This window comes from Paramormyrops kingsleyae, chromosome 21 (assembly GCF_048594095.1).
Source record: "Paramormyrops kingsleyae isolate MSU_618 chromosome 21, PKINGS_0.4, whole genome shotgun sequence".
Taxonomy (NCBI): Eukaryota; Metazoa; Chordata; class Actinopteri; order Osteoglossiformes; family Mormyridae; genus Paramormyrops; species Paramormyrops kingsleyae.
This window is the reverse complement of record NC_132817.1, coordinates 9,822,490-9,837,111: the sequence shown is the minus strand read 5'-3', so window position 1 is coordinate 9,837,111 and position 14,622 is coordinate 9,822,490. Positions and strand designations below refer to the sequence as shown.

General features: G+C 40.7%; 2 protein-coding genes across 4 annotated transcripts; one reads left to right on the top strand and one right to left on the bottom strand.

The window, feature by feature from the left end:
* Positions 1-3,361: 3,361 nt before the first annotated feature.
* LOC111847515 (secretogranin-2b-like) lies at positions 3,362-8,363 on the top strand. 3 transcript variants are annotated; one of them, XM_023818756.2, is made up of 3 exons: positions 3,362-3,490; positions 4,703-4,880; positions 6,343-8,363. In XM_023818756.2, exon 3 carries the CDS (start codon positions 6,354-6,356, stop codon positions 8,052-8,054), a length of 1,701 nt encoding a protein of 566 aa, XP_023674524.1. In that variant the 5' UTR covers positions 3,362-3,490; positions 4,703-4,880; positions 6,343-6,353; the 3' UTR covers positions 8,055-8,363. The 3 variants fall into 3 exon arrangements, with proteins under 3 accessions (XP_023674524.1, XP_072560543.1, XP_023674525.1); XM_072704442.1 differs by lacking the exon at positions 3,362-3,490 and adding an exon at positions 3,592-3,902; XM_023818757.2 differs by lacking the exon at positions 3,362-3,490 and adding an exon at positions 3,935-4,041.
* A 222-nt stretch (positions 8,364-8,585) lies between these two features.
* On the bottom strand, positions 8,586-14,566 carry ap1s3b (adaptor related protein complex 1 subunit sigma 3b). Its single transcript, XM_023818761.2, has 5 exons — positions 14,411-14,566; positions 12,379-12,557; positions 9,937-10,045; positions 9,706-9,843; positions 8,586-9,084 (listed from the first exon to the last, which is right to left on the bottom strand). Exons 1-5 carry the CDS (start codon positions 14,411-14,413, stop codon positions 9,049-9,051), a joined length of 465 nt encoding a protein of 154 aa, XP_023674529.1. The 5' UTR covers positions 14,414-14,566; the 3' UTR covers positions 8,586-9,048.
* Between the last annotated feature and the right edge of the window lie 56 nt (positions 14,567-14,622).

Below are 14,622 nucleotides of genomic sequence, written 5' to 3'. Positions count from 1 at the left end.
CTCAAGGGCCTAACAACAGTATCGTTCTCCAGCCACAGGATTTGATAAGATATAACTTTATTTATCCTACACAGGGGAAATTTACTTGTTACAGCAGCCTAAAAATAGAATAGCAAAAGAAAAAGACAATCCCAACCATACTATAACAACACGGAAATAAATAAGAAAGAAAATTGCAAACAATTTGTGCATTTCACGTATTGCATATGTGACGTGGGTAGGTTGCTGTTGCAATATTGCAACAGCAACCTTCTGATCACGAGTAGAGTCCTAACCTACTGGGATACACAACGCCGCTGATTAATTTCAAATTATTTTTTTAAAGCGATATAGGAATAAGAGAATAAAAGATTTCAAAATGAGCTACATTGACTCAGAGTAGTATGAGTCAAGTTATCTATTTGTATTTGTTTTCGAGAAAAACGTCGTGCCCGATGGGTTGAAAGTGATTCAGTACGTGTCCAAGGTGCGAAAGCTCACAAGACAGCAGTGGGACACGTAGAGAATAGTGGAGCATGCTGGTACATTCCGTATTCTTATTCCGGTCAAGCCGCCTGAGAGCCCCGCGCTTCCACGTAAGATTCCCGGATTCCTGGGCCACCCACATTGCACCTAGCCGCTCCGAGGCATGATGGGAGAGATGTAGGGCTGGTAATAGGGCTGATGACTCACTGGCTGAGGGTATTTATAGCAGGTAGGTAGGTGGAGAACATTAATAAATGACTCTGTGGCAGAAAGAGGGAAAGAGACCTCCTGCCGTTTGTCGGGAGAAAAGCGACAAAGTGGAAAAAAACCCCACAACATACAGAGAAGAATAATTGCATTGATTTATGGTGAACAAACATTTTTGTTTGTTCTTCATTTTCTGCGCGCTTAGAGTTGTAAAGGGTTGCATTTCTTATTATTAGCAGGAGGAAATCTGGATATGGACACTTTTAATTCAATACAAAACGTGCAGAATTAAATATTTTAATGTTAGCGGTTTACCTCTCGTTTTAGTATTCAGCGCCCTATTTTAAGTGCAGGCTTGCAATTGTCGGATTGACGGAAGCCCAAGGTCAGGAAACAGCAACCACTAATGAAAACTAAGTGACGAAACGCACTGGGGAAAACACTTAAAAAGACACACAACAAACGGCAAGCTTCTCCACCCCCACTTCAGCGTCAGAGGATGCGTCATTCCACGTCTTCGGTGACTCTGGGGAAAGGGGGGAAGGGCGGTCCTGAGTTAGACCAAGCTAAGGCGAAGGATCCGCTACTGGACAGAAAGAAAGCAGGGAAAACAACATCTCTGTCACTACAGAGTCTGTCAGAAGTTTTACTGTTACAGTTATTCAGGCAATAAAATGGATTTTTTGCGCCACAGTTGGGACTGGACATGGGAGGATAAAATAAACAGTACTGAGATATAGGACAAGAAGTCCAATATAAGAATAAGTACTTAATAAATAAGTCCATCCACCCATCCATTTTCTGCTGCGTATCCGGCGCCGGGTCATGGGGCAGCAGTCTAAACAGGGCTGCCCAGACCTCTCTCTCACCAGCTGCCTCCTTTAGCTCCTCCTGTGAGATACCAAGGTGCTCCCGGGCTAGCTGATAGATACACTATATTGCCAAAAGTATTGGGACACCCCTGAACTGTTAGTGGTATAACAACAAAGCGGACACAATTGGGAACAACAGCAACTCTGCCTCAAAGTGGTAGGCCATGTAAAATCACAGAGCAGGGACAACTCATGCTGAGGTGCACAGTGTGCAGAAGTCACCAACTGTCTGCAGAGTTAATAGCTACAGACCTCCAAACTTCATGTGGCCTTCAGATTAGCACAAGAAAAGTGCGGAGAGAATTTCATGGAATGGGTTTCCTTGGCCGAGCAGCTGCATCCAAACCTTACATCATCAAGTGCAATGCAAATCATCGGATGCAGTAGTGTAAAGCATGCCACCACTGGACTCTAGAGCAGTGGAGATGCATGTTCTCTAGAGTGACAAATCATACTTCTCTGTCTGGCAATCCGATGGACAAGTCTGGGTTTGGCAGTTGCCAGGAGAACGGTACTTGCCTGACTGCATTGTGCCAAGTTTGGTGGAGGAGATATTAAGGGGTAGGGTTGTTTTTCAGGGGTTGGGCTTGGCCCCTTAATTCCAGTGAAAGGAACTGCAGCTGCAGCATTCGGAGACATTTTGGACATTTTCCTGGCCCAAACTTTGTGGGAACAGTTTGGGGATGGCCCCTTCCTGTTCCAACATGACTGCGCACCAGTGCACAAAGCAAGGTTCATAAGGACATGGATGAGCAAGTCTGGTGTGGAGGAACTTGACCGGCCTGCACAGAGCCCTGACCTCAACCCGATAGAACACCTTTGGGATGAATTAGTGCAGACTGCAAGTCAGGCCTTCTCGTCCAACATCAGAGCCTGACCTCACAAATGCTCTCCTGGAAGAATGGTCAAAAATTCCCATAAACACACTCCTAAACCTTGTGTCATTAAAGTTCATTTGTGTGTAAAGGCAGGTGTGCCAATACTTTTGGCAATATAGTGTATAATCTCTCCAGTGTGTCCTGGATCTTCTCCGGGGTCTCCTCCTGGTTGGACATGGCATGCAGGCAGCATCCTAGTTTCCTTGATTCCTGAACCACATCAGCTGGCTCCTTTCTATGCAATATCAACCAGGCGTTTGACATTATGTTCTCAATTAGACCTCACATCATTAATGAATAGCACAATATGAGTATGACATTTTCCAACTCTGTCTGAGAAATACAACAGATTCTGTACACATTCTTTTGGTTGCTCCAGCATCTGTGCTCTGCATGCCATGCTAAACAAAAATAGATGCAACTATTTGGGTCCATGATAATTCTAGAATGCATAGAGTTAGATAATGAAAAGGTGGATTGATACCCATACTTCTAACATTTGGAGCTAAAGGAGGTTAAAATAAATGAAGTGAATATATGAAATGCAACAAGATCACAGAAAGAGTCCAAATTATTTTACCTATATTAGTAACAAAAAGTTATCGCAAGACCTCCACAGACTGACGTGTTAACGTCTGGTTATTGTGGACATTTATTTGGGTCCAGTACACGAGGGAGGGGTAAGACCCTGCATCCTACTTTTTTCTCGGCCTTTGGAGTGACCCGCATAGGTGCCAGCGTCTTGGGAGTGTGATTTTCAGGTCCTAAATTGAGAGAAGGAGACTCTACATGTAACACGACAGCAATGAAAGTGGCAGCCATTTAATACTTCATATCGCTCGGTTCCTGCTGCACCCCTCCCTTAAAATGTACGTGGCCAAATCCCGGGGTGTGTTGACGTCAGCACCACTGGCGCGGCACTTACCTCTGGCTTTCACGTCTCCCCCCCCAGAAGGCGTGTTCGCTGATCCTTTGAGGTCTTTCCAACACACTTAGTAATAACAGACTCAGACTGAAACAGAAATCTCGAGGCACTAGAACTGCAAGTGTTCTGGGGCACCTTTTCAGGTAATGGTGGCTGAACGTGTGGAGCTCGTAAACCGCTAAATATAAACATGGAAAGGTCTGAAGACAGAAACAGGTGCTTGGTGATATATATGTAGGCTAATACTCGGGTGTGTGTGTGTTTGTAAATATGTTTTCATCTTAGGAGTATAAGGACGAATACAATTTACATTTTAACTTCAGTTAATGTCATTTATATGCATCTGCATCCCCAGATGGTAGTATAGATCTGCTACCAAAATAGCATAAATTATTAAATGAATTTCATAACAATATAATAAGGATATAGATTTTTGATAAATGGGGAGTAGCATATTTATTAGACGATATCAATATTAATATGCTTATATGACACAATGCTCGCACACTGCTCCCTGCGTGCAAAAATATGTATGGAAAAAGTAGTCTTCTCATGGTAAGACTCACTACAATGTCTATGACAGCAATCTGGGATTAGTTATGCATCGTGCATCGAGTATGTCTGCCGGTGTTTCAGATATAGCATCTGAGTCACCGTCGACAGTATTAACCATCTCTCGCCTGCGCGTTAGTAGGTATGTTAACTGCATGCATAGTAAGTTGATAGTAGTCAGTAATGTATTAGATTTATAATAATGTTTGCATCCTCTTTACGCTCACATTGTTGAATAGACAGTGAACATAGCCATACAATAACTAAACGAGGTTAAACGTATGTGCCAGATATTGGGAAATGTTAAAATCTGACGAATAACGTGCAATTATGTACAAATAAACTGTTTTTTTGGTTTATGAATAAGATGCGCAGCCATGCGCACAAAGCAAATTACTACAGTAAACTATTCATAGTACTATTCCCCATCGACTAAGTTTTTTAGAAGATAAACAGCACATTTAATATTGGTCATGGGTACAACAAATAGAAAAATGAATCCTTTTTGCAAAATAATCATAGTATCGAGTTTTGTTGGTTGAACTGATCGCTCAACAGACCATTCCCTATGAAGCCGAAAATGCGTTGCATGGTACACCATGCGATGAGACCCTTTACAGTAAATGGGGCGCGAAAAAACTGAGCGGGTCTGAATATAAAATAATAATTTAATAATGATGACATTATGATAATACGTCTATTGTCAACATCATTATTTGTTATCGAAGCAACCGCGATTCCTAAAGTGTAGGAATATTTGGTTTGACTACGACTGCACGATTATTTGCTGCTTGGCCGTCCAGAATCACGACAAGACAGGCTGGACGTGCGGACTCTGCACTGCGTGTGTCCCAGTGACGCACGATCGAGGCGGCGCTTCCAATGACTGGGAGCTGTCCGGGTCCTGAAGGCAGCAAAAAACACCGATCACGACCCAAAATCAGAAGGGTACGGCTACTGTCGCCGGAGCCACTTCCGAAGGTAAGGACGCGTTTTCCTTGCGATGCTTCATTTTTAAAGGAGTGACAGAATCAAGATACTCTAATGTACTGATGACTGCAAATCCACAACCTGATGCTTGCTCAGTTCGCGTTTTTCTCACTAGAATAGATGCATGACTTATTATAACTTGGATTGCCAAGAGAATGGAAAATGCGAAAGAGATTCTACCCACTGACACGATGCATTAAACGATGGATACTTTATTTATGTTAAAAATTTTCTTAAATCTCGGCGAATAACCTGGTGGATTGCAACTAGCCGCACCGTTTCCTTGACAACCAATGAGTCATTCAGCAGTAGATGGAAATAACTCAACAGAAAAGAAATACTGTAACGTGTAAACGAATAAAATTGTCACTTTTTTACAGTACGGCAAAATATTGAGAATGTTAGTCACAAGCTTAGACAGAAATAATTCGATGGATAAATTACAAATTATTGTGTGTGATTTCAATCAAGAGCATTCTTGCCTTTATGTCTGTTATTATTTAAAGGGAATTATTTACGGTTTCTTGGTCGTGAGTATTTTTATTTATTTATTTTTGCTGAAATTAACAGAGATCAGATGTACAGTTTCGCAGAATGATGATGCGGCGCTTTGTTTTCTCGTTCAGATTACCACCGGAAAGTTGGTAGCTATAGATACAAAGTAAATAATAAATTATATAAACGATGTTCCTATTTATTTTCATTTCAATGAATAGTGGTTTTCAAATATTAGATGAACAGAACTAAATACTAAACATCGGGTCCGTGCATCGTTTCCTCGCCTCATAGTAAAGATTTCGCCATTTGCTCAGTTTTGTGTAAATACAGCCAAGGCTTCCAACATATTAAACAAAATAAGACGATTTTTAAAAGATGCTGCCAGTCGTTGAACTGTAATTAGACTACTTATACGGCTTATTGATTCATCGTGTTGTAATTCATGTGTAATTATTGGTATCGAGTGTTAGTTTTAAGCGACAACGATTAATTAAACTCGAGTGAAAGGTGACTAAGGTATCATTTGTAGGTATCTTTAAAATCGCCTGTACTGCGTCTAGTTTCTTTTCTTTCTAATTAATGCTTTTTAAAATAGTTTTGTTTCGTATATTTAAATATATACTTTAAACAGCTAGCGCAGAACACATTCTGGGATAAACTGGGTATGAAAAAGGTTTGAACCATCGACAACTCCTTTATAACCTGATAGTATTACGTACTTACAATCTCAAGGAAACAAGTGGTAAATGCATATAAATATGTATTACTGACTATGCTATATTGTCTTTTTTGTTTTAAAAAAAATGTGGTAGTGGCAGATTGTCTGTTGTGTATCATTAAGAGCAAGATGAGGTTTGCAAAAACCCCATAGGAATGAGTAAAGCATAATTATTCCATTCCATTCTGGGAGAAAGCAGAAATTAAGAATTCTAATTATTTTCCTTGTAATTTTCAGGTGACATTAAGATGTCCATTCCCAAGCTTTCAATGGCAGGATTAGCTGTCCTGCTTTCTGTTTTTCTGCAGCCCTGGGTCCAGGGTGCCTCCATGCATGGTGGGATAGCGGAGTCTAGACACTCCAACCCCTACTTCACCCCCAGCTCCAACATGCTCAAAGCATTACAGTACATCCAGAACCTCCGGCAACAGGCCGGAGAGGAGCCGATTACAGAAGATGACGCAAGAGAACTCGTGGATGCTAGTGAAGGTCAGGACAGCAAGGACCGGCAGTGGCTGAATGCATTGCTGAGGACCCTGCCACAGACCAGGGTAGAGCCCAAGGCAACGTTGCCCAAACTCCATTACACCCCCAAGAACAGAGAGAACATTGGAGATGGCGAACAACCAATGCTGGGAGACATAGAAGATTATGCCGACTACCCTAAGCCTCCAGAGAAATACGGGCTTATGTTTGAGGATGAAGAACCCCATGGAAGTGCCTCCAAGCGTGCAAATGAAGCTGCAGAACTACAGTACACTCCACAAAGTCTGGCCAACCTACAATCTGTGTTTGAGGAGCTGGAGAAGATAAAACACCAGAACCTGGGACAAGACCAGACACTTGACTGGAGCAACCCGGGAAATTCTGTCAGCATAAGGGATGTGTCTTACAAAGATGGAATTGGGGTTGAGCAGTGGATTCCTATGGAGGAGAGGATGGAGATGGAAGAGGTGGTCAATGACAGCCGGGAGGAGTTTGATAGAAGCTTGGAAGACAACCATAGCGATGGTGGTAACTCTAAGCAATCAACACAGCCTACATATGGAAACCAAGAAGACCAAGATGATCTCAGCAAACTCCTGGATGAATACCTGCTGAAAATCTTACATAAAACACCACAAACTGAGAAAAGGGATGAGGAACAGAACAGCAAAAGAAGAATAGCTCAACTACTGCAGAAATTGGACCCCATTGTAATTTACAAACTGATGGAAATCTCACAAAAACTACAAATCCATCCTGAGGACCTAATAGAGATGGTGATGGATGGGAAGGTGACCAAAGATGACAAAATGCCAAAATCCGAGTTAGAACCTGAACCACTGCTTACAGATGAAGAAAAATTAGCCAGAATCGTATCCTACAATGGAGAAAAAAGGCCAGAAACCAGAATCTTTAAAGCAGGGTTTCCGAAAAAGCAAGCGAAAACTCCAGATAACTCAAATGTGGAAGACATTCTTGGCATCCTAGGACTGGAGAGCCCAGAACGGCAGAATGCAGAGCATTTTGAAGAGCAAGGCCAGTTTAGGGATTTGCCTTCAAGATATGCTCCCCCTGGTGGCAGACCACTCTACATTCCACCCAAGCCATACAAGGGAAAAGATAATTATGATGGCAATGTAGATGAAGATCTGGTAAATTTTCTTACTGCCAAAATGTTAGCCCAGAACTCCAAGCAGACTGCGCAAAAGGCTGACCAACACACCCCAAAACCACAAGAGCATCTTAACTACGGGGCGTATGAGTCAGTCTTAAAGGATTACTTTGACCAACCAGAAAATGAAAAAAGCTCATTGTTGAAAACACGAAAACCCACAAAATACACTGTCCAGGCACCAAAAGCACAAGGTCTTGAGGATGATAGGTTACTAGAGATGAGCTATCTAATCCCAAAGTCAGAGAAACAACTGAAGAATCTTTATGATAAAACAGTCAGGGGGATGTAGCAGAAACTCATGCCATGATGTTTAATGAAAAAAATACTGAGGGGGGAAAAAGGAATTATCAAAAGTCATTTACCTTGTTGCATAATTTGTACATTAAAATTATTCAAATTTTGTGTATCAAGGACAGATTTTACTCCTTGTGATGTCTGACATTGTGAAGTGTATTTCTGATAGTTACAAGCCAATGATTCCTGAAAAGATGCAAAAGTGTTGGATATAATCTGTCCAGCTTTATTTTTCTTACAACTGTATATCATGTGTGTTCAATAAAGTATAAACTATTCAAGGTTAATAAAATGTCAACTGGTATTTGCTTCTTACTGAGGACGATGATCTGATTTGAAACATTGACGCAACATGCCGTTTGCAACAACTCCCCACAAACAGTTTTACACAAATAGTTTTTCAGAGCACTTAAAAAATGTTTTTGAAATGTCCTACAATCTGAAGGGAAAAAACACTATTAATCACATTTCAACAGGATTTAAAGCTATATAGTGATACTTAAAGTCAAACCCAACATTGACACACTTGATATTGAGCTTATTTATTATTAAAAACAATTACTTAAAAACCCCAAACCATACTGCAACTACATTTGCACTTGCAAAACAACATCATTCAAAAGGACTCCAGAAAAGAATTGTATACTGATTTCAGATGTTCCTAAAATAATTTGCATATTTCCTACTATTTCCAGAGCATCGTATGCCTATATATAAAACAGAGACTTCATTAAAACTACTGTCCTGCTTCAGAGAACCAGCACTTGGCCTCATACTGTAGTTCATCACTCATACTCAGGGAGAAGAATTCATCACACACATTGGGCTGAACTGAGGTGAATAAACACGAACTTCCACTTTGCATCTGCAGTCCAAATTAAGCAGAGTTTCCCCACATCAGACGCTATGGCACAACAATTACACAATATATGACAGCCTGGTTGACCAGCATGATTCTCCAGTTCATTTTGCTGCTTGCAGGCAATTCATCAGAATGCAGGCTTGCTCATGTACTCTTCCATAGTCTGCAGAAAAAAGAGAGCCACCCAGAGTGTCAGCTCATGCTATCTGTTACCAGCTTCAATAATCAAATGATAGAAAAGGGTGGCAATGAGGTATATTTATAGCATCCATCCACAATCACCCATCTTGGACAGAGCTATGCAAGGGTGGGGAGCCTATCCCAGGAAGGCAGGAGTATAAGGCAGGGGTACATTCTGGACAGGATACCAGCCCATTGCAGAGAGAGGCAGAGAGTTCCAGACAGACAAAGCGGACAGTGAGGTGCATGGATTGCAGACAGATACATGTAAAGTGGACAGATACACAAAAAGTAAACAGACAGACATATATAGAAAGTAGACAGACATACAGACAGGAAATATAGAAACAACATTTAGCCCACCTACATATCTTTGGATTGCAGGGGGATACTAGAGTAGACAAAGGAAACCCACATGACAGGAGGAAGACATACAAACTCTGCACATGGATTCACTAAATCAAACCCCAAACCCTGGAGATGGAGATGGGAACAGTGCTATTCACTGAGCCACACTGACACCCGTAAGTCTAAAATATTATAAATAGGGAGTAATGTGCTGCTATGTCCACCAGCTGCTCACACGGTGATGCAAAGGTCTCACCTCCTGCAGCATGTCTGATGCCTCAATGGACTTGGCCACAGTCACCTTAGAGGTCTCCTGCACCTCCCCACCCATCAGGAACTCATCCAGGATGAAATACGCTTTCTCAAAGTTGAAGATAATATCCAGCTCACAGACCTGCAAAGCAAACGTAACAAAAATCTAAATGAAAATGAGATTTCTGAACAGGCCAGTATAAAATGTATGCATTGTCAAACACGTAGCTCTTACATTGCCAAAGTACTTGTCCAGCAACTCCACATATCGGTGCAGAACTTCTAGAGCCAAAAGCTCATTATCCTTGTCATCAAGGCCACAGCAGAAATATAGGCTGGCATACCTGCAGTTAGAAGCACTGGTTAGTACTGGTCAATTTCTCCCATTCTGTTGACTGCTTGTAGGGTATGCTAGTCTGCTTTCATGACTAATGAAATGGCAGATCTACAATGGATATAAAAAGTGTACACACCCCTGTTAAAATGCCAGGTTTTGTGATGTAAAAGAATGAGGCCACAACAAAACACTTCAAAACTTTCCCCATCTTTAATGTGACCTATAACCTGTACAATTTAGTTGAAAAACAAATCTGCTTTTATTTAATTACGGCATTCAGTCTTTTTGGGTACACGCTTTCCATTAATTAAAGTGACTCTGATCAACTCCCATTAAGGTTCAGCTGTTCTAGTAGGATTTTTCTGGCATTTACTCCGTTGCATCCTACACCAAAAGCCATGGTTCGCAGAGAGCTTACAAAGCATCAAAGGAATCTCATTGTTGAAAGTTAATAATCAGGAGAAGAGTACACATTTTTTTCCCATGGCATTAGATATACCACGGAACTCAGTGAAGCTAGCCATCAAGAAGTGTGGAAAATATGGGACAATATTGACATTTCCGAGAAATGAACGTCCCTTGAAAATTGATGAACAAGCAAGACGAAAACTGGTCAGGGAAGAATCCAAGAGGCCTAAGGCAACACTGAAGGAGCCGCAGGAATTTCTGGCAAGTACTGGCTGTGTACTACATGTGACAACAATTTCACGTATTCTCCTTAAGTCTGGACTATAGTATAGAGTTTTTCTTACAAAGAAAAACATCCAGGCCTAGCTAAATTTTGCATAAAAAATACATCATCTTCCAAATTCATTTTGGAAAATGTGTTATGGTCTAATAAAACCAAGGATGAACTTTTTAGCCACAATTGCAAAAAGGTATGTTCGGTGCAAAAACTGCACTGCATCACCAAAATAACACCATACCCACAGTGAAACACGGTGGTGGCAGCATCATGCTTTGGGGTTGTTTTTCTTCAGCTGAAACTGGGGCTTTTGTCTAGGTGGAGGGCATTATGAACAGTTACGACCAGTCAATTTTGGCTGAAAACCTTCAGGTGACTTCTAGAAAGCTGAAGATGAAGAGGAATTTTACCGTTCAGAATGACAATGACCCCGGGCATGCATCCAAATCAACAAAAGAATGCCGTCACCTAAAGCAAATTAAAGTTTTGGAATAGCCCAACCTGAGCCCAGAACTGCGGGTGACCTGAAGAGGGCTGTGCACAGGAGATGCCCTCGCAATCTGACAGACCTGGAGCGCTTTTGCAAGGAAGAGTGGGCAAATATTGCCAAGTCAAGATGTGACGTGCTGATAAGACTCCTACCCAAAAAGGCTGAATGCTGTAATTAAATCAAACGGTGCTTCAACAAGTTTAAGGGGTTGCACACTTACTGTATACAACCAGCTTACTGTATGTTTTCTATTTTATATATTTTCCTCCCTAACAGGTTTGTTTGTTTTTCAATTGAAGTGTACAGGTTATAGGTCATGTTAAAGGTGGGAAAAGTTGAGAAATGATTTATCGTGATGTCTTTTTTTTTTTTACATCACAAAAACCTGGCATTTTAACAGGGGTGTGTACATTTCTTACATCCACCATACATAACTACTACTGCATGCTAGTGCTAGTACAGCTGCAGCAAAGACCTCTTCTTAAAAGAGTTGGTGTAAATCCATGGACAAGTACTCATTAACGCAGGCTGGTATACCCACTCTGAGGACAGCAATCATTATAAGTTCAATTAGCTGCCTAGACTGGTTAACACACTTATCAAATATACAGTAGTCCCCATGTCCATACTTTCAGTAACCTTAGCTTCAGCTAAGCCTACCCATGGTTTACAGCAGTCCAAAGAAATGTAAAATGTGTAACTTTTTTCATGGTTCTTTTGTCCTTTGAGGGGTATAAAAAACTTGATTTTAATTGCTCCATCACCCCTTGATACATAATATTTTCCATTGCTATATCATCTCTTGAGAATTAAGCAAAAACATCAGAATCCCTTTTATTCGAGAAAGTACAGTAAAAGTACAGTACTGTATAACTACAATGTACTTTTATTACTGTATTGAATTTTGGTAATGTCTTACTGTGTGTAAGTTAAGTTTCCATATGAAAGTACACAAAATTCATGCTACATATGGAGTCCACAGTTAGGTCGCTGTTATCTGTGGTTTCTGCTATTTACAACAGGTTTTGGAATATACCAACCATGGATACATGGGGGGCACTGCTGTATGCTTTTAGAACAGCGGTTTGAACAGGGCACTCTGTTGATTCTGTCTAGCAGAGAAAAGGGCACCATTGGTCATTGCAAAGACTAGAGGTTTAGACACCTCTTGTAGACAACTTTCAGGTCCTTCCAGTGCAGGAAGTTGCAGGAGCGAGGTGGGCGGCCCAGCACCATCAGGGTCATGTCACGGACCACTTTTTTTCTCTCCCGTTCCACAAGCGGCGTAAACCACTTCTGAAGTCGCAGCTTTCCCTGCCGGCTGAAGAGCAACAGGAAGCGCATCTGAGGGGCAGGAAGCACATACATAAACAGATAAAGCTTCTGGGAGAGCAACTATGGCAGCCTTCATGTCTCTGACATTGAACCATGGCTTGCTACCAATGGCTAGACTGTGGTCATTAAGCTGGCATGAGGCTTAATAGAGGAACATCATTCTAATGATTATACCAAGCTTCAAGGCCTTGTTTTCTGATGACCAGAGGTGGAGGAAGTACTGAAGCTTAGTACTTAAGTAAAAGTACAAATATCCTGCAAAATATGTACGCAAGTAAAAGTAGAAGTGCTACATCAACAATCTTATTTAAGTGAAAGTACTAAGTACTCACTTTTAAATTTACTTTAAAGTATTTTTTTAAGTAAAAGTACTCACACAATGGTTTGTCTCAACGTCTCCGGTGTGCCATTTTGTAAAAGAATAGTAGATATACTGACTTACGCCTCTACCGATGTCATTGCTTGTAATAATTACAAGCAACTATACAGTATATGTGTATTGGAAAGTTTGGTGTGCTTATCGTGCGTGCACTCTGCAATACTGTGTGTACCCTAACTTAGAATTATGTGGATGACAAGTTATCTACTAGGTATTACCCACTAATATACCATTAAAATAAACCAATCAGGACATGATATATCTTTAAATCATTTATGTACTTGCAAAACTATTCAACACATCTGCCATCATTGGAGATAATAAAGCCACCTGATTGGTAGGAAATGGCAAACAACGCCAGAACGCAATAGGCTAACTACATTTTTTCATGCAAGATTTGGAGGAAATTGTGTTCATAAAATGTAACGACTAACGGCATAAATTGTAGAAATGTAGGGGAGTAGAATGTACAGATAATTGCCACAAAATGTAATGGAGTAAAATTAAAAGTATGCATTATTATTTTTACTTAAGTAAAGTACAGATACATAAAAATGAACTTAAGTACAGTAACGAAGTACAAATAATGTTACATTCCACCACTGCTGGTGACTTCCATGATCTTTAGGGAAGTCTTTAAAAGCCATAATATGATGTGAGGACTGTTTGAAGACTCTCAGATACTGTCATGGGGGAGAGAGTTTGATAGGCCCAACAATTCTAAAACTGAAGTAATATTGATTAAGTTTCCAGTTCTTGTTTAAACTAGGCGATCGATGAGAAGTCAGTGATGTAACCCAAGATCCCTACTTCTTCCTCCAATTGTTGTGCTGCCTGTAGAATTTGGAGGTTCAAAGAACCAGGCATTTCTGGCCATACTTCCCTCTTCGGATGTGCCTTATTGTGCATTGTTTCAAAGGCCCAGATGACCGGCCTGCACTGAAACCAAGTAAATCAATGTAGGCCTATTTATACTTCTGTACAGTAACAGCAGTGGCCATTCCCCTGTATAACTTAATGTTTACAAAATACATGACTTTACCAATGCGTAAATGGCTCCAACAATAAATCGAGGAGATAATTCAAAATCACTTACATTTGGTTGTTATAAAATGTATTGATAAGGCATCTCAAAATAAGTACAAACCAGATTGGAACCGTCACATAAGTACAAGCTGAATGGCGACGTAGAGAAAACCTGTTCAGGCAGACTGAGAACTTTGTTTGACCGGTATGAGTACATGCAAACAGAAAGTAAATAATAATCGGCATTCTCATCACCAATATATATGTTTACTATCTACTTAATCATGGCAGCGCACAAAAAAATAACAAATTAACGCTATCAGACTTCCGAAGGAAAAACAAAATTGTCACCTGTTGGGAACAGGTGCAGATATGGTGTTGACTATTTAAATACGCAAAATTGCAACGCGCAGTAGGGTATAATACCTCTTTAGAATAAAGGCCCCGACTAACTTACCATTTTCAGAAATAATGCCTCTGTTTTACTGATAAAAGTATATTAAAAGATTATCCGAAATCAGAGTGTTATTTCGCATAGGTTGACTCTCTTAGACGGGTTCATATCTGCCTTTCCCAGAATTCTCCGAACAGAAAGTTCCGAAACTCCGCCCCTGTCTGGAAAACTCACTGCTTGCGTGTCTAAAGCAGACGTGCTGGATTGGCGCATTT

Excerpts from the sequence above, each read along its gene's own strand:
- LOC111847515 (XM_023818756.2), top strand. The coding sequence starts at position 6,354 with ATGTCCATTCCCAAGCTTTCAATGGCAGGATTAGCTGTCCTGCTTTCT.
- ap1s3b (XM_023818761.2), bottom strand. Across the intron at positions 10,046-12,378 it reads CTGAAAGTTGTCTACAAGAG|GTATGCCAGCCTATATTTCT; the intron begins GTGTCTAAACCT and ends TTCTAACTGCAG. Across the intron at positions 9,844-9,936 it reads TGGACAAGTACTTTGGCAAT|GTCTGTGAGCTGGATATTAT; the intron begins GTAAGAGCTACG and ends TTTGCTTTGCAG.